The sequence below is a fragment of the Thamnophis elegans genome, chromosome 6 (genome assembly GCF_009769535.1).
Source record: "Thamnophis elegans isolate rThaEle1 chromosome 6, rThaEle1.pri, whole genome shotgun sequence".
NCBI classification, from domain to species: Eukaryota; Metazoa; Chordata; class Lepidosauria; order Squamata; family Colubridae; genus Thamnophis; species Thamnophis elegans.
Genome location: NC_045546.1, coordinates 71,946,281 through 71,967,078, shown reverse-complemented (window position 1 = coordinate 71,967,078; position 20,798 = coordinate 71,946,281). Strand labels below are relative to the sequence as shown.

Sequence of the window (20,798 nt, the reverse complement as noted above, 5' to 3'; positions counted from 1 at the left end):
AATAATAGTGATATAGTTACTTTCACTTGAATTACACTGGTAGCGAATACTAACAATAAATGCAACCATTATTTTATCCTAAGGACAGTGATAACTGTATCAATGATAATGATTGCATGTAAAGCCCTCCATGGCATAGCACCTGGTTACCTAAGGGGCTGCACTTCTCCCATTGTTCTGCCTGTCTGGTACATTCAGGCAGAGTGGATGTGGTCCAGGTCTCATCTTTTAAATGTTGTCATCTTACAGAACCTAGGAAGTGTGCCTTCTCTGATGCACCCCCCACCCTATGGAATAGCACCCCTCTACAGATGCTGAGGCCAAGATGGCACTCTCCCTCCTGGGGCTCTGAAAAGCCTTTAAACCTGGCTTTGGTCCCAGACCTGGGATTAATGTACGCAAGGGATGAGTTGTCTTGCTTGTTTTAATAGTTGTTTAGTCCAGGCTGTCTTGTTTTATTTTATGTTTGTTTTGATTTAGCATTACATTTTATACAATACCCAATGCCCAATGATTGGGAGGCTATATTAAATCTAATAACCCAGTTGCCATCCATTACTGCCCCCTTCCCACTTCTCAATGTGGCTTTTGATTTGAAAATAGCTGTTGACTCTAAAGGATTAAAGGATTAATTTAGTCTAGCATTCCCCCCCTCCAAAAAAGCAACTCTTCTATAGCATTTGCTGAGAAAAAACTAGTCTTGAAAAGTTATGTCTCTTCTTAAACACAAAGGTAACTATCAGCAATCAGGATTATAAACCTGCCCTTCACAAATTATTGTCATCTCTTATCTTGCAGTAGCATATTCTCTGAGATAGTTGCATTCTGTGAGGAACACAATCATGTGTGAAAATGAAAAGAAAAGAAAAGACACATGTTAGGAGAGAGGGTAATAAGAAATTCTCTTCCCCATGTCCACATTTTTAAAATTCAGTCTTTCTTCTTGAATCTTTCCTCTCTTAATTACAGCCTTAAGTGGCTCAGCTAAATTTTACTATAATCCTGACTGAACATTAACTATAATTTTGATTTAACCCCAACATGACAATATATATTTACAAACCTAACCCCAACAATATAACCTATAAATATCATTAAAACTAACTTAAATAATAACCCTGATCTCTAATTCAACCATACCCAGTACAATATCCTAATTTAAATTTAACTTTAATATAAAACATTTACCCCATTTCAAATCTACCTTTTCCCCTGACTGATATTAAACTGAAGTTTAACCTTAACACTAAAACCGAAACAAACATTTTTATTTATTTATCATATTCTTTTTGGCTGTGACTCTGAGCCATTACAATCAAACCATAAAATCAATTTTTAAAAAAATCAATGAATAGTATCATTAAAATGCTAGAAAAAAGCATCAGATTATAGTTATGTTCAACGGAGCCACCACATCAGATAACAATTCACTTGTGACCTCCTGTTGATGCAATCAGGTTTTGAAGGACTTCCAGAAGGTGGGCAGAGATGGGGCCAATCTCACTTTGGGAGGATAATGTTCCACAGTGTGTGCCACAGCAGAAAAGGCCCATCTCCTGGCTCCTGCCAGATGTAGCTATTTGGCAGATAGGACCTACAGCATACCTGCTGGACCATATGGGATGAGATGTAGTGGGGAAGAGGCAGTCCCTCAATTAACCTGGCCTGTGCTATAAAAGGCTCTAATGGTCAAAACCAGCACTGGGATTAGAATTTACCTTAATTCTAACCACAATGGAAAATCCTAAAAAATCCTTTAAAAACTGTAACACTAAGGAGTCTGATAGTCACATAGTTCCAGCTTCAACATGTTTGGTTGCAATTTTCTACTCATTTTCTGTTTTAAAAATACAGAATTAGATCCTGTATGGCTAGAATTCAGTGTGGGAAGGGTGCTAAACTTGACGTGCTTGCTGCTGACATATTCTTTTTGGCAGTCATGTGATTTCCATGGCCTTGGTTGACCAATATCACATTCTTTGCCATATGTTGCATCACAGGAATATTATGTCTCCAGCATAATACAAATAGTGTTGTAGAGATGACAAAATCCAGGGCTCTCCAATTTAGAAGTTAGGCCAATACATTTAATATTGGGATAGGTGAGCCAAAATGTAAAATGGAGGAGGCTGTGATTTTCAGCAGTTATGATAAGAAAGTGTTCTGAGGGCTACAAAAAAAAAGAGAGAAAGAAAATGAAAAGAAAAAGGAGGATGGAATTGTAAAGGAAAAAGAAAAGGCAGAGGTATGGCCCTATATTTCAAATTGTCATCTGGGTAATCCATCATAACATTCTTATGGTAAAAAACCAAAGAGAGATGGGAAAGAGAAAATCGAGGGCATGCAAATTTAGAGACTTTCCTTATCCCTCTTCATTATTATTTTTTGGCTACCTATCTGAACACTCTTTTCCATATTATGAATATATATTCTATTGTAGACATTGTTATTTCTTCACCCTGAAGCAAAATTAAAGAATGCCTTCTAAATATCTTCAAGAACGCTGTAATATTCATATATAACGAATTACAAATATACCTTGTCTTGCCACAATAAGGCTTGCCATACAATCTGGTACACTGGTTCCAGCTGCCAGGAATGTGATCCCCATTATCACATCTGGAATACCCAAAGTGAAACCAATGACTGTGACCTAGAAAAATAAAATGAATTGTCAGGTTGCTTAAACACTGTTAAAGATAATACCATCTGGTTTTCAGCGAGGTGTTCTGTGGATGGAGACACTTTAGGTTTCCCCACTGAAAATCATGCGGCTACAACTATATTCTGCAGGAGCAGTAGTACGTATTAGAACACTTTGGCTGAAAAAGGTATTAGATCTAATTGGATTCCAGGAAGCCTGTGCTGCAACTGGCTTGGGTGATATTATGGATGAAACCTAGAATAGGGAGCTTGCAACCACAATTGTTACTGAGCGCACTCTCTGGTCTGCTACAGTATACTGAAAGAACTGTAGGTACTAACATGGTAAGACAGACTGCTAGAGTAGGGGTTCCTCAACCTCTAATCCATGGACTGGCACAGGTCCACAGCATGCCAGCAATCAGACCATGCAAACAAATGAAATCCTATCTGCGGGATGCAGGCATCATGTAAAACCACATCCTCTCCGGTCCACAGAAAAACATTTTCTGTGGAACTGGTCCTTTGTGCCCAAAAGGTTGGGTACCACTACAGAAGAGGCCAGATGGAGGAAAAACAGAATTTAAGAACCACAGCTTAAAAACCACTTCAAGGCTTGTGAAAGGAGAATAATCTTCATTGCAGGCAACGTGACCCGTCAAAACCGCGCTCGACTAAACCGCGCCCGATTAAACCGCGTCGCTGACGTCATCAGCAGGGCAACAACGGCCAGCGCGGAGAAAGAAGGGCGCTTTAAATAGCGCTTTGAAAGCAAGCCGATTCAACTTAAGGTAAGGGTTAGGTTTAGGGTTAGCTTTAGGGTTAGATTAAGGGTTAGGATTAGGTTAAGAGTTAGGGTTAGGTTTAGGGTTAGGGTTAGGGTTAGGATTAGGTTAAGAGTTAGGGTTAGGTTTAGGGTTAGGTTAAGGGTTAGGATTAGGTTTAGGATTAGGTTTAGGGGGTTAGGTTTAGGTTTAGGGGTTAATTTTAGGTTTAGGGTTTACAGCATGCTTCTGTCTCCGCGCTGTTGTCGCCCTGTTGATGACATCAGCGACGCGGTTTAGACGGGCGCGGTTTAGTCGAGCGCGGTTTTGTGGTGGAACCACAGGCAATGACCAGTCCATAACCAAGATTAGTACTACAGTGATGTAGTGCAAATAAGCAGGCCATGAGAGGGTTTTTTCCCCTGTGCATATGGCCCCCACAACCTTATGACCTGCTAAGTTGTTTCAGGTTGTAAGTGGCTGATTTGTAAGTGGCTGATTTCCTAAAATTATTTGAGAATATCAAGATGTTTGTAGTACTTTTAATATTTTGCTGACAAAATCAGATATATTCAGATTATCTGGGTAACATCTTTCATATATAGTCAACTATGTATGATGGTGTTTAATAGCAATAGTTAGATTTCAACTGTGATGTTTGAATCACTGTCTCCTTAGAGGATATGCTCTAAAACTAGTCCCATGGATCCTTGCTCAACTTCTTTTGTGATTTCTAGCTGAGAATAAAAATGTTTTATTTAGTGAGATAAATATTTCCCAGAGCACAAGATGTCTCCTGGTTTAAAGGAGACCTCTTTAGATTGCCTTGAAGCACTCAGAGTTGGGCACCTTATTAGGATTGGCTAGAGGATGTGGATTTTTACAAAAAGATTTGGCAAATGCACTTAGGATAGACTGATTGTATAAATTTCCCTGTCTTGTAAGACTAGGTATAATTATTTGGGGGAGGTGACACAAATGGACTAGTTCAGAATTTTGTTTTTCCTGAGATTTGTGGGGAAGGGAATGCCCACAAGCCTATTTTAAGATACACTCCATAGTTGTGTGCTTTCCCTAACTCAAAATAGCAGAATGTATGTATTGTATGTATGTATTTTATTATTTGTATGCCACCTTTCTCCGGGAGGACTCAGGGCGGCGAACAATTCAAGGGGGAAAAAAAGGGGAACATAAAAAGACAAAATACAAACAATAAGAGTAGACAACAGTCGCACAACCATACATGTCGAGAGGGGAGGGAACTCATCACCCCCAGGCCTGCCGGCAAAGCCAGGTTTTGATGGCTTTTCGGAAGGCCTGGAGAGAGGTGAGGGTCCGAATCCCTGCGGGGAGTTCATTCCAGAGGGCCGGAGCTGCCACAGAGAAAGCTCTCCCCCGGGTAATAGCCAGGTGGCATTGGCTGGTAGATGGCACCCGGAGGAGGCCAACCCTGTGAGATCTAATGGGTCTTTGGGAGGTAATTGGCAGCAGGCGGTCTCTCAAGTACACAGATCCAATACCATGAAGGGCTTTATAAGTTACGACTAGCACCTTGAAGCGTATCCGGAGACCAATCGGTAACCAGTGCAGCTCGCGGAGGATAGGTGTAACATGGGTGTACTGAGGTGCACCCACAATCGCTCGCGCGGCTGCGTTCTGGACGAGTTGAAGTCTCCGAATACTCTTCAAGGGCTGCCCCATGTAGAGCGCGAAAATGATACTTCTGGTTTTTTGCAATTGTGATGAAGGGATGGCAAGGACTATTAATCAAGTAGAGGCCACAAGGACACCTGAGTTATGGGGTTTGTCACTCCTGGCATCATTTCACTGATTATTGGCAACTATTGGGAGGATAATAATATTTTCCTTATGAGCTTCTGGCTGATTAGTTCTGAAAACGAAGGGTAGATTTTACTGTGAGAAGGCAGTGCATCTACTGAATCTAACGCTATCTTACTCAAGCCTAATACATACCATCCAGACCATTATATAGGAAAAGCCTGCAATCCAGAGTGTAGAGGAAGCAAAAGTGACCAAGAACCACTTCTCCCAGTGGGGTTTGCTACAGTTGGGCACCGTGAAGTATAAGAGCAAAGATAGAGGCCAGGTGAAGAGCCACTTGATAATTTCTATTAGGCCAGCTGTAAAAATAAATCAATACATTTTGTAAGAATCAAAGAACTTTACTTGCACTTCTTATGCCACATTTTTATAAATAATCAAAGCTATGCTAAAAACAGCAGTGGAAAATATGCTTAGTCAAAAGTATAGATATCTGAGTAATTCAGGTCAGCAAGTTTTCATATATTGCAGAAAAGATAGAGACACATGAGATGATGAAGAGCCGAGGTGGCGCAGTGGTTAGGGTGCAGTACTGCAGGCCACTTCAGCTGACTGTTATCTGCAGTTCAGTGGTTCTAATCTCACCGGCTCAAGGTTGACTCAGCCTTCCATCCTTCCGAGGTGGGTGAAATGAGGACCCAGACTGTGGGGGCGATATGCTGACTCTGTAAACCGCTTAGAGAGGGCTGAAAGCCCTATGAAGCGGTATATAAGTCTAACAGCTATTGCTATTGCTATGATGGATGGATGGATGGATGGATGGATATATCTTTATAGACTTTATAATAATAGTCAAAGACCAGCAGTTTAAAATAATTCTGGGCAACAAAGATTTTTCTTCCCGAACACTCCTGGATGTATTTTACAGGGTTTTTGCTGCTAATCATTAAAATAACCTGCAATTTAATCTATCACATGTTGTTTTATATAAACTATGTTTTTACACAACAGCAATGTACATCCTTTAGTTCATGTTGGACACATGAAAGAAACATACAAAATGTGGAACTGTTGTTAAAGCGTACCCAGTACACCAAGTACAACTGGAATATTTGTGGAAATATAAAAAGTAGTGGTTCTACTTGGAATGCAGCTCTGATATATCAAGTAATGTTGTTACATATGCAGATGGGACAGTCATGCAAGAGAGTCACATTAAATTTTTAAAAAATGGCTACTCTGAAAAAATTAGAGTTCCAGGACATAAAAATGTGGCATATGATCCACTTTTCGACCTGACAAAGATATTTTTGGCTCTGCTTTACATAAAATTTGGACTCATGAAAATTTTTACAAAGGAGATGAACAAGGAAGGTTTTCATTATTTGAGACAGATATTTCCAAGAATAACTGATGCCACAATTAAGGAAGGCAAACTTGTTGGTCTACATATCAGATATTTCATCAATGACAAGTGGTCCAAAGATCTGTTAGTGGGGTCAAATAAAATCCTGGAAAGTATTTAAGGGTGTCATTGAGAATGTTAATGGCAACTGCAGAGCATCAACCTACATTCAGCTGGTTAATAAGCTTCCTGCAGCATTAAAAAGCCATGAAATACAACATGTCACTGAAGATTTGTTTTATGCATTTGCCCATGTTGTATTCACTTTCCTGAAAATCTACAAGGAATCAGTGTGAATATGGTGAAAGGTTTCACTGAGACATTGCCACAATGGAAAAACAGTATCAGGGCAACTGAAATCCATCAATGCTGGCTGACTATTGTTGGACGCTGCAGTGAGATGGATTGGACACTGAGTGCAAATGAAAATCAGCAGCAAAACACTTTTAGACCTGTTGAACTCATGCAGCATGTCAGAAACAATTAAATACATTATAGGCATTAAATGCATCATGAATACTTTATAGTCATTAAAAGTTAATTTATTACTTCTCAAGATTCCTATGTGATAGTCATTCTGGAGTTATATTTTTGTTTAATTTGAAGGGATCTATCATTATCATCAAAGGTTTTTCAGGAAGCAAAACTTTTGGGAAAAAAGTGTTGTCCAGTGTAACATGTAGGGAATGAATATAAGTTAAAAAGGAAAGAAAAGGAGGAACATCTATATTCATCTTCATTCGTAAGAAGAAATTTGGTGCTGCTGTGTAGAAATATTACTTTTTAGGAGTATATGGCTTGTACTAGAGATTCTCCTCCCCAACATTTCCTTGGACCAGTATTTTACCAAGCATAGCCTCAAGCCGGCATCAAAGAGCAAGCATCTAAAAGAAGAACATTGGTAACTGAGTATGGGACTCAGAATGTAATTCCCATAAATTTGAATTAGTTTAACTCTAATGAAGGGACAACTTTGTATACAAAATGATACATGCATTACAAAAGAAGTATACAATAATAAAATGAAAACAACCTTGATAATTCCCCCTTCAAGCCTGTCTTGTCAGTTGAAGGGAAAGTGATTTTCATTAAACTAATAGTCAATCTGTAATAGGATGCATTTAACCCCATCAAATGCTTTTTCACAAATGCTTAAGAATGAGCAGGACACCATCCTGAAAAGGCTAGAGGGACTCAAACAAGTTCTTTTAATTCTACAATTTCTAATACCTAGTGCTAATAATGAAGACAATGACAAGCTGTTCCCTCTCCTTTTAATCATTAAAGTTACAATTCCTTATGATAACAGCAATCTATTTACAAAAAAACTACTTGAGTGAGTCTTACTTCTCTAAATACTGTTGTGTTTCTTTTCTTTTTTTCAGTGCAAGAATGGAATCTGTCTTATGCCTGATGATTTCTTTACCGGAGCAGCAGAGATCAATGAACTTATGTGAAGTGTGAGATAAAACTAGGGCAAAAGGCAGACTTTACACAAATCAACAAGGTCTCCATCATGCAACATGGAGCATGTCCCAAACTTTACAACCTAAACTGAAGGCTCCTACTGATACTTTCAACTCAGGTGCTGGTGCACCTTCCATTCATTTTCTATTTCAATGGAACAATTCTTGGTCCCACTGCACCTCACACGGTTATGGAATACTGCTGGCTGGCGTACTAAATTCAGGGACCCTGATCAGATCATTTTAAGTACAATTTAAAATCCTTTTTTTTGTAGGAAATATGGCCTTCCAATCTATAAAATTAAGAATTCAAAGATTTATTTATTCAATTTCTATAGCTACCACCTCAACCAGGGGATTCTAGGTGGCTTACACTTCTAATACTCTAAAACAATTAAAAGCATTAAAACAATTTAAAACATCCGTAAAATAAGTTCAATAGCAACCACAATGATTAATCAGCAAATAGTAAAACCAAGTAATGGGGCCCTTAGACCAGAATTCCCCAACCTTTCCAGCTTTGCAGAATGGCAGGGGGAAGAGAGGGCATGGTTACGCATGAGCGGTGGGCAAGGACTCATGCGTGCAGCCCCATTTGTGGAAGTGGCAGGCATGCGTGTATGCAGGCACTTACCCACAACTCACACAAATGGGGATAGGCATGTGCATGCATGCACTCGCCCGCCACTTACATGGCCCGGTTCTGAAGGGCTGAAGGCCTGGCAATGGGCCATGGCCCAGGGGTTGGAAACCCTCACCTTAGACAGTTGATTCCTTATTAGAAACTCTAGATTGAAAAGGTGACCAAGCTTTGAAGTATGAGCATGTTTATTGCTGCCAAATTGGAATTAGAGATTATCTTTTCAGTTTCCATCTCACAATATTCACCTCTTTTATTTTAAATAATCAAATAATGATTTCTTTTTTTTAGTATTTTTCAAAGGTTCTCTAGTCTCTCTAGGTTCTTTCTCTAGGCCACAGACCCTTTGCAAGCTGGCTGCGGAGAATTCTCAATTCTTCCTCAGTTAGGCAAAGAAACAGGAAGTATTTCGTGGATGCTTTCAGTGCAGAAGTAGCTTTCCAGAAGGTCAGAAAGTTTTACTGTCCTCCCCGCTCCAGTGTTAGTGGTAGCACGTGTCAGTAACATTGCTCACTCATTACAAAAGCTTTGCAATCAGCAGCAATTCAAAAAGAGGGAGTGCTCTAATTCTAAAGCATCCTATCAGGAAGAGCCAAAACAGAAATGTTTCCTAATTCATACTTTGCTTTCAGCGCAACAAATATTAATTGCTTAATAACTAAAGCAAAAACACAAACATTTCTGAAATTTCTTCAAGAGTCCATAGACCTGTAACGTTATTCTTTGGAAGTGGAAAACATAAATATAATATAAAACAATATAAGAGGATTTTGTAAGATTTCCCCCTAAAAGATGAGAAGGCAACTTGGTGATACACAAAACATTTAGAACAAGATCCACAATCCCATTCTTGCTAGGGTTGGTGGAAATTGGAGTCCTCCGGGATTGGGCGGCCAATAAATTTAATAAATGAAATGAAACTTCTGGGAAACATTGGGTTGCTTATCTTAACCCAAAAGGAAAAACTACTTTAAACTGTCAAATCATACAAAGCCCTGAATATAGAAAATAATATTTGGCATTTATTATTTCCCTTTTTCCTACAAGGCATCAAAGAATACAATTATTTAAGAACAGTAAATTAATTTGAATTAATTTTGTCTGTATGGGAAAAGAATTGAAGGGAAGGGAAAGTTTAGAAGATTATAAAGATGAAATTAGGTACTTCATCATTAAGGAATGATGAAAGATAAGGATTTGAAATGTTAAGGAAAGATAGGTAGAAACAAAGGAATTTCTTACATGGTGGATCAAAAGGAGTGTAAGGGCCTTGGTCGTCGTCGTCATCATCATCATCATCTTCCTCCTCCTCATCATTCTCATTGTTTTCATTGTCATCATTTTCATTCTCTGTTTCATTGCCACCCGCAGCAGCCTCCTCATCTCTCCTGGTTCCATTCGTGCTTCCTTTAGCAGAGTTGTTGAGCCCTGATCCATTCTCCATGGTATGTTTGAAAGGGACCTTGATGGCTATCTCTGATTCTCCATTGGTATACACTCGGCTGTTGATTAATCTTTGTCTCTGGAAGAAAACAAAAACAAAGTGAAACCTGCAGGCATTTTAAAAAGACAAATAAACCAAATGAAAAGATAAAGAGGTATGCAAAACGAAATGACCAAATTATTTGTTCAAAAATATTTGACTGATGCCAATATGATGTCACAACATTGTGATTTTAAAGCGCATGTAACTTTCATTGATGCCTTAAGCCTTGTATACTCCTTCCATGGGAAGCATATAAAAGGCTGAATTCAAGAACACTTGAATAGACAGAGAATTTTTTATTTTTAAATAATTATTAATCTTTTAGCTTTAAATATGTTTGCAAATAACCAGAGATTTAGTGCTGGTTGATTTTTCGATTCAAAGTTTTATTTCTTTTAAAACAAACATTTCATCATTCCTCAACCAGTAAGACATCAAAGTACAATTTTTTGTGTGTCAAAATAGTTCTAATTTAGCCTAATGTATACCCCTCCCTCCATCCACCCTCCACCCCAACCCCCCCTCCTCCCCCCCGACTTCCCAGAACCCGTACACGGTATGGATTTTTAACAAACACAGTCTAAAATCTATTGAGAAAAAAGAAATAAAGAAATTAATGACATTCTACATTGACCTTAGCTTCTTCTTGCTGAGCTAACTTTAAACAATTTAAATTATTTCTGATCTTAAGCATAGGCTAACTGGAATTTCTTGGTCCCGTATTTATTTTGTATATAGTCAATCCATTTTTTCCAGTCTCGTTTATATCTCTCATTTGAGTGATCTTTAAGATATGCCGATATTTTAGCCATCTCGGCTAAGTTTGTGACTTTCAATGTCCATTCTTGGATTGTAGGCAAGTCTTCCTTCTTCCAGTATTGCGCCACCAACAGTCTTGCTGCCGTTATTAGGTGCAGAATCTAGTTAGTCTCTATCACTGTAAAGTCAGTACATATACCTAGTAAGAATAACTGAGGAATAAACTTTATTCTTCTTTTAAAGATATTTTGCATAATCCACCATATTTTTATCCAGAATGCCTTAACCTTTTGGCAGGTCCACCATATATGAACCGGAACTTTTATAAGAGCTCCAAAGGCTAATGAAACCATCCCAATGACAAAGATTCTGGAAGTGAATGGGAGGAGTCAGATTATTACATACCATATCAAATTCTGGTTTGCCAGGAATTAACAGCCTGCTGACCCAAATATCCCCTTTATGTCCTCTTATAACTGAGTGCTGCAAGCAGACTCAGAATGTAGTGCTTTTACTGTGTTACATGAACCACAAATTCTGGCTAACCAAATTCCTGTTAGTATGAAGTTATCAAGGCACAAGGGAAGCCTTCTGGGTTAAATTGTCATCTCCACAGGCAGGAGAACATTAGGAATGAGCAGAAGACACCATTCCTTTCCTGCTTTCTTCCTGCTATGATAATGCTTTCTGGGCAGGATGAAAGGTGGCAAAAGTTAATAGTTGGAGTAAGAGAAAGGGTGGTTTGTAACTTTTGAATAAAACCTAGTAAATACCTCATTGATCAACATGCGACTGGCCATGGAGAGCCGGGTTCTGGGAGGAAAGTGACTGTGATCATAATCCGGAGTCCAGCCTCTGAAAAGGATAGCTGGTGTGGATATGCAGACAGCAACTCATCCACCATGATTACAGAGGCTTTGTGGTGGAAATTCCCTTTAAAAAAAAAATAACAGAATTGGAAGGAAAATGTCTTTTGCATCATCAATCTTTCTTATCTGAAAGTTCTACAAGATATGATATTTTTGGCCTTAATTCCATTTAACATTTTAGTAGCATCTCCCTAATTTTTAAAAACATACAATAATTAATTCTGAAAAATCTACATGTATTGAGTCCATTCACCACTGTCTTTTGCCTCTATTATCATATTTTTCTATCTGCTAATGTTGGCCAAATATATTTTCGGATAAACACTACAAAATTCTAGATATTTATATATAATTTATAACAGAAAAATAAACTGTAGGTAACTTTAAAATGATAATTTATGGATATATACTGTACCAGAGGTATATGGATGGTTAATTTTTATAAATTACAGATTTTTGTTCCTAACCAGTTTACAGACTAGAATAATAATCCACTATGCTCTCGACACTGCTGATCTATATCTTATGCTACATGGTAAGCTACAGATGTAACAAATTACAAAATATTTAATATTATTGTTTGAGCCATTCAGACTCCTAATGTAAACAGCAGCTTAGTTTCCAAAGTAGAATATAATTGGGCATTGTCCTCCAGATAATATTTCTTACTAAATCTAAAATGGTTTTTAGCTGTACATGTAAACAGATGGAGTGCTGTTGTGATTAATAGTGGAATCCTATACAAGTCTATTAAGAAATACTTTTCTATTTTTGTTTGTACAGTAGTCCTCAACTTACAACTATTTGTTTAGGGACCATTTGAAGTTACAATAGCACTGAGAAAAATAACTTATTACTGGTTTTTCACATTTATGATCACTGCCGCATCCCCTTGGTCATGTGTCCTGGAAGTCTTGGAAGCTAAGCAGGGTTGGAACTGGTTTTGTGCTTGGAGGGTGAGAAGAATCCAGGGAATTCAAGAGATGAAATGTATAATAGGAAGTTGAAAAACATCTCAGGGAAAGATAACATCCAACTACTTCTATACTGTTGCCAAAGAACTTGAGTCCAAGACATTTTGCCTTTACTTAAAAGTTCCCACTTTCCCACTTTTGACCTAATAACATTAACTTTCTAAAAAAAGGGGGAACATGGCCACTGTCTTAGCCCACAAATTGCCTACTCCTTTTTTGGAAAGTTTATGTATAATGTTCTTCCCCACAATCTGAGATTAGATATTGTGTCCATACATACTGCTAAACCAGGATTTTTCATAATGGCTTGTTGAACAAATTAATGACCTGGTTCAGATGTAATGCTAAGACATCAAACTAAGTTTATTTTATAACATTGTTGTGCCAGAATTGGCCCATAGGTGTCACTCCACCTCCAGATTCTGCTAAGGGGGCTGAAGAACACTTGCGGCTCCACATAAACCCTTAAATATTGACAAGAGATTTCTCTTTAGCTGTGTACTCCCATCATTCCTTCAGCTGACTTTGAAGGATGCAAATGCTAGTGATACAGCACTTCTACTGCCTGTCTAAGGACAAGTAGGCAAATGAGAGGGAGGGAGAGAGGCAGGCTGAGAAGACTTGCGAAAGTAGACATGGTAAAGGGAGGAATGCTCAGTTATTTCCGCTATTAGCAGAAAAAGCTGAGTAATTTGTTAACTCTTTGAGCGAGTGAAGTTTGGTTTCTTCCTTCATCAGGTTTGAAAACTGGCTATTAATGACAATGAGAATGGACTCATTTTGCCTCTTCGCTTTATTTTATTTAAGATCTTCCTATCTCATTCTTCAGCTAAATCTGAAAGAGCATCTAAAGTAATGATTAAAGGAATGCTTAGTGACAACAGAAAAACAGTTTACTTCACTTATTATATAAAAAATAAATATAGTATATAAAAGCTGAATATTTAAAAACGGAATACAGGAGTTTCCAAATTGTATTCAATGTGGCTTAATTTACAGTGAGATAGTGATATACAAACCAGTGCCAGAATATGAAGCATCTAAAACAGTTTATAAAAGGAAATTCAGTTGGTTCAACTAGCACTAGAACCTTATACAGTTAATAGAAAAAAATATATACCACATCCGAGGCTAGTAAAATATTTCAAAATCTGCTGAGAAAGAGTTACTCTACTGTACTCATAAAACCAACTAGTCAACCCCTCCTCTCTCCCCATCCATCCATCCATCCATCCATCCATCCATCCATCCATCTATCCTCTGCTTGGAGCTCTCCTTGAAATTGATTTATATTACAGTTAGGTTCAGTGGAGTGGGTAGAAGAGAAAGTAACCTTATCACAACCAGTTGTGCCCAGTGGTTGCTATGTGCAGCAAATAATAGCTTTGGAGTTGGGACTTGTAAATGAGGGTCCATATCATTGCTATTGATTTGATTGGAAAATAAAATGGATGAAATTCAATTGGATCAAAAATAATGCCTAAATTGACCCTGAGTTTCTAGCTCATTAAATGTTAGAGTTCTATAAGCAAGCAGGTTGACTTACTGGAACCTTTCTTTAGTAATACCACTGTAGCATCACAATTACTGCTGTCATCCATCTCAGTATTATTTGCTAATCCATTCACCATATTTGTTACATTCTTTGTTCTCCGTTCAAACATATGCCGAAGATTGGCATTAAATCTACAAAAAGAGGAAAGGAATTAGGAATTATTTTAAGCACTGTTAGATGCTATACGACCCCTGGTCTCATTTCAGATTCCTGGCTGAACGCGGTGGGGGAAGCAGCAGAGCAGCTACTTTTGAATTATTGTCTGGGAAGGCCCAGACAACTTTCATTTGCAATCCTGCAACCTTTTACTTTACTGCTAAAGAATGCTTCTTATTGGGCCACCTTCATGAGGCCCAGTATTTGATGTTTTTGCCTGGTTACATGATGTAAGGAATCAGTTCGGCTCCAGCTGGCCCTATAACCTGTCCTTCATTTTAAGAGCTTGTTTTGTGATATGAGGATGTCCCATGGTGATGTTCCTCATAATTTTGCTTGTCCTGCCAATTGAATAAAAATTTAACCTGGATCAGAAGTTACTGCTTTGTTCACATTTTATTCACTTTTGCTAATAAGAGCCTGATTATGCAGAACTGTGACACTCTCCTCTCCTAGTTTTGGCATGCTTTGTGATTATGTTGAGAGTCAGAATTCAACTCTTGGATAGGTAAATCCTGTTTATAAATGTATAGTTTATATTAAATGAGCACGGATATTTTTTGTAAAGTAAAAATAATACATATGATGAAACCTATAGGAACAAGTTTCTATGACTTGTATTAATTAACATTCACTGATCTCAAAACAGTTAAGCCAAGTCAGACCTGCTTAATACTTGGACAGGAACTACCAATAAATGCAGGGCTATAAATTAGACTTGGCTGTAGAGGAGACAAAAGCAAATGATTTCTGTATTGTTGCCAAGGTAACTTCACGGACACATCTAAGTAGTCATCAACAGCAGAGTTCGGCTTGCAGAAATCTTGGCCTTTGCTTTACTTGATGTATTTATTCGTTTCCCATATTTCTATACAGTCCAGCTATATTTGTGTACCGAGCTCTTTTGTCTCCTTCAATAATCTTCTGTTTGTCTATTCTATGAAATATTCTGTGTAACCACTTTCCCCCCCGCCAGCTGTGGGCTAGTTATGAGACAGGCTGCAATATGGCTGGATTTGCCACATCTGGATTCCAGAAAGTCAGATGACCACACGGTTGAAACAAAGAGACACAGAGAATATTAAATCTTGCAGGTGACCAGGTTTTTTCCCCTCATATTTAATTTAATTTAATTTAATTTATAAAATTTATATGCCGCCCAATCCCGAAGGACTCTGGGCGGCTTACAACAAAGAGGAAAAAAAACGGTTTAACGGTTTAAAATCGCAGCACCACATACATTCATTCTAATCGGGGCTGGACCTCAACAGTGAGGTCAACAGCCCCAGGCCTGCCGGAACAGCCAGGTTTTTACAGCTTTCTTGAAGGCCATGAGAGTGGGTATGGTCTGGATCTCTGGGGGTAGCTGATTCCAAAGGGTCGGAGCAGCCACAGAGAAGGCTCCCCTCTGGGGGCCCGCCAGCCGACACTGTGTGGCTGACGGCATCTGAAGGAGGCCCAATCTGTGGGATCTTACTGGCCGATAGGAGGTATGTGGCAGTAGGCGGTCTCGAAGGTACGCTAGCCCTAAGCCATGTAGGGCCTTAAAGGTAATAACCAACACCTTGAATTGCGTCCGGAGACCAATTGGTAGTCAGTGCAGCTCGCGGAGGACAGGTGTAACCTGGGTGTACCTCGGTGCACCCACTATCGCTCGTGCGGCCGCATTCTGGACTAATTGCAGTCTCCGAACGCTTTTCAAGGGTAGCCCCCATATTTTGCTAATATGACAGTAGGATGAGCAATGATAGAAAGTGGAGAAGCCAAGGGGATGATGGTGGGGGAACCAAGATGTCTCTCCTAATAAAAATGGGAAGATATAACTGCCAAAGTGTACAAAAATTGCACTCTATTGAGGAGAAGCTTTCAAGCGGGCTGGGACACATTGTACTTACTTCATGATAAGAATGTAGATGAAATACATCAGCACTAGGATTAAGGATTCCCACCTATGATCAGCCAAGGAGGAAAAAAGGAAAAAAAATAAACAGCACAGTTCCATGACTATGATTGTCTTCTCTTCTGAAATTCAGGCCAATGACACAAGGAAGGGTGAATGATGACAAGTGTGCAGCATAGAGGGCAAGATACCCTCTAATAATAATATTGCTTATGGAGAGTGAGATGGCACATGATAGTGAAAGGAGAAATCTGGGGTATCAAAAATGAAGCTGGATGGACAGGGAGAAGGCATAGCAGAGTGACTGGCAAAATGGACAATTGAAAACAGCATGCTGATTCTTTTCAACCTCTGACCTTGAGATGGCACTCATTCTCTTGAGATGTGACTGTGCGAAGAATAAATCCCTAAAATGTTGGGCCAAACTATAAGTCTTAGTCTATGTGTGTCCCAAATCCAATGATTTGGAATGGAAGCATCATCTGACAAAAGAGCTAGCAATATATAATGGACATGACACAGCTCACCATAATCATTCACTAAAACCTGCAGTGCAATTCCTTATTACCAAGCTTCCCTTTATATATGTGAATTTGGCATTACATTTAAGGTTGGTTGGGAGAATTACTTTGCTCCTGAGGGCTGATCCAAAAGTCCTGGGAAAAAAGGTTTTCTCTTTTAATTTTTTAAAAAAAGATTTCGACAAATCATTCTATTATTTAATTGTCCTGAAGGATAGAAATTGGTCCCTGAGCAGTTTAGCAGAACACTGGTTTTTCTACTTTTTTAAATTGGCAAATGACAACCGTACTACTTACCAAACAACTTTTTCATCATAAATAAACTGAGGGGGGAAAATGGGAAAAAATACATATTACTGTGAGGAACTGCTAATAAAATATCTCTTGCTTTTAAAAAAAGAATCTCATATCTCAGTATTTTATGCTGGCTCTGTAACCCAAATTATTCTACACATTTCATTCTCCCAGACTCCATAAGCATCTGTAATGTAGAACTACATACATTACGTGTAATTTTTGTTTTAAATTAACATGTGAATTAGAGCAAAAAGGCAGAGTTTAAATAAATCACAGTTATATTTATAAATGCCATTTCAGAGTTTGAGTTTCCAATTTAATTATCCAACAGCAATTTATCTAATTTTAAATAAAATGCACATATTAAATCATATAGAGAGGCAAATAAGTGGGATATAAAGTTCCGTTAAGTAGTTGTATGTGCAACACACGAGACTCTCACTTTGCACTGTGAACTTCATGTAAAGAACTCAGTTAGCAATAGCAATAGCAGCTAGACTTATATACCGCTTCATAGGGCTTTCAGCTCTCTCTAAGCGGTTTACAGAGTCAGCATATTGCCCCCAACAATCCGGGTCCTCATTTTACCCATCTCAGAAGGATGGAAGGCTGAGTCAACCTTGAGCCGGTGAGATTTGAACAGCCGAACTGCAGTCAGCTGAAGTAGCCTGCAGTGCTGCACTCTAACCACTGCGCCACCTTGGCTCAGTGGACAAATAACTAGTCATATGGCATCTTTCTGAATAGCGCCACTATTTTCATGTAAGTGCATTCATTTGAATAGTACATCATATATCCACCTTTCCATTGATGTCACTTTATACACACATATCAATTCTGAATGTGGGAAAACTTTCTAAGATTTAAGCCTTCCATCTCCATATTGAAATCGCAGTCCCTGATTTTAGCAGTTCCTTCTGCAATCAACATATAGCTCTATTCCTCTTCTGCAAGGTCCACCAGAAAGAAGCTTTCCTCTATATGACCACCAGGGTGCACTGACATTCTGTGCTTCCACTTAACTTGTGTCCTTTTTCTTTCAGGTGTGCCTACAATGATGCTAGCGAATTAAAGTAACTGGAATGGATATTTAGAAGTGGTATTTGCACAGTTACACTTGTAGCTTTCTACTTCTTTTACAGTTAGATGCAGGTGTTCTGCCCCGGGCAATGAGATTCTGCTCGGGCAGTCAGTTAACTCCACGCTTAGGAATATCTTTCAGATCGCGTTTATTATCAGGCATCCTTAATAGCAAAACTTACAGTTCAGTGTTAAGATTCCATGATCTGTCCCATCACGTAGTGTAAAAAGACATTAATTCCTCTAACCCATGCTGCTGGTGCAAAGCTACTTCTGGTAGTGCCGATGGCGATTCAGTGAGTGCCCAGTAATAAATCAATTTCCCGGGCAGAGTACCCCACTGCCCAATCAGGGGGCACAGATGTGGTCATATGTTATGGGATGACATTTCCCATAAGATAGTTTCTTAAAGGAGACAGCTCTTAATTCCTACATTAGCTATATACTGTTGGGACAGCACAGCAGGGGTGAGATCCTACTGGTTTAACAACCGGTTCACTGAGCATGCACTTTTATTTAAATAAATGATATTTTATTTAACATTTTATTTATTAAAAAAAACATTTTATTTAAATGCTTGTTTTTCTTGTAATTACTGTAAACTGCTGAAAGACTGGAAATTGAAGCTGGCATAAATAGGATAAATAAATAAAATATAACTGGAAATAAACATCTAAAGATGGGAAGGAAGGGATAACAACTATCCCTTTTGTAAACAGCACAAAATAACATCTTGGCAGTTCACAAAATGAATTTTATGCCACCTTTCAGTTATTAAAACATATTTTCTGAAAGACAACATATGTTTCGAGACTTCAGAATGTATATAGCATTTGCTTTAAATACTAAACTTTGGTGTGTTCAATACAGCTGTGGCTATCTAAAGCTGAAGCCTCACATTCTAAAGCAGTGTTTCTCAACCTTGGCAACTTGAAGATGTCTGGACTTCAAGTCCCAGAATTCCCCAGCCAGCGAATGCTGGCTGGGGAATTCTGGGAGTTGAAATCCAGACATCTTCAAGTTGCCAAGGTTGAGAAACACTGTTCTAAAGTTTTGAAACAAGCTTTTTCAGATCACAATGGACAAAATCTAAACTGTCACTAAAGGATAATGTCTGAAATTGTTAAGGAGTGTGACTTGTATTCAATTAAATGGAATGTCCAGAAGAGCAAAACGATCAATATATACTGGTTAAAACATCTCTCATTACTAAAACCTTACAAAATAGGAAGACCAACATTCCTTTGTTTGTTAAGGGCAGACAAGACACTGAGTTCACATCACATTCTTATCCAAGGTCAAATTAGCCATGGCTTATTCAGTTGTGGATTTGTACAATATATCTAATCATAAACTAGCTATGCAAACTGGGCATATACACAAATGCAAACCCAAATTTGATTGGCTAGGTCAGTATGACATGCACACATACACAACCAAAACCTTTCTTTAGGAGAAAAATCACTCAGTACTTACCAAAATAAGTGCAGCAACCGAGCAGGTATAATACACTGAATCTCTCAAGAGACTCCAAGAAGACAGTACAACTATCTGAGAAAAAAAAAGCAAAAAAGCAAATGAATTGATGAGCACAAACTTTGCATCAAAAACAAATAGCAAGAAAGGGGTTTTAGAATAATTTGGAAATTTTGGTAGCTGTTTCCCTTATACAATTATTCACTATGAGAAATCTGAAAATGTTGCAGTTTTGAAACCCAAGGTTACTTCAAAGAAAAGTACCTAGTCCCACATGATGAGAGATTAGGTCTCTGTTCTGATTTGATACCTTGAGTTTAAAGTAAATCAAGGCAATTTAAGCCAGATTTTTACTTTTCTGAAGCAGGTTCTGCCCTGCTCTATCTTGATTCAAAACCTTCTCCAATGCTGTGCACTCCAATGTTTGATTCCAGAGCATTGCTCCACTGCAAATGATGGCTCTGCAACACACACACACACACACACACACACACACACGCACGCACGCACGCACTCACCCTCTTTCTCTCACACACACTTGAGAGACCGCCTGCTGCCAATTACCTCCACCAGACCGATTAGATCCCACAGACTAGGCCTCCTCCGAATTCCATCCGTTGGCCAGTGTTGACTGGCGACTACCCGGAGGAGAGCCTTCTCTGTGGCTGCTCCGACCCTCTGGAACGAACTCCCCGTGGAGATTCGCACCCTCACCACCCTCCAGGCCTTCCGCAAAGCCCTTAAAACCTGGCTGTTCTGACAGGCCTGGGGCTAAAGAACCGTGCCCCTATCTCGAATGGTATGATTGTTGCGCTTTTAAATGCGCAACATTGTTTTATGTTGTTGTCAAATTGTTTGTATCCCCCCTTCCCTTGTTTTGAGCTGTGAGCCGCCCTGAGTCCCCCTCGGGGGAAAAGGGCGGCATACAAATGAAATAAAATGAAATAAACAGTAAACAGTAACACACAAGCATGGCAGGGATTGACATTGGTTGTATGAAATATTGATGGAAGGGATACTGGTTT

The 20,798-nt window shown here is 38.8% G+C and overlaps 1 protein-coding gene across 1 annotated transcript in view; it reads right to left on the bottom strand.

Moving 5' to 3' along the window:
* SLC24A3 (solute carrier family 24 member 3) overlaps nucleotides 1–20,798 on the bottom strand; it is a 167,224-nt gene that overhangs the window by 21,543 nt on the left and 124,883 nt on the right. The window contains 9 exon segments of the mRNA XM_032219148.1: nucleotides 2,539–2,653; nucleotides 5,382–5,548; nucleotides 9,943–10,222; nucleotides 11,719–11,774; nucleotides 11,777–11,878; nucleotides 14,335–14,474; nucleotides 16,395–16,448; nucleotides 17,218–17,243; nucleotides 19,774–19,848. Coding sequence (XP_032075039.1) covers nucleotides 2,539–2,653; nucleotides 5,382–5,548; nucleotides 9,943–10,222; nucleotides 11,719–11,774; nucleotides 11,777–11,878; nucleotides 14,335–14,474; nucleotides 16,395–16,448; nucleotides 17,218–17,243; nucleotides 19,774–19,848 — 1,015 coding nt within the window.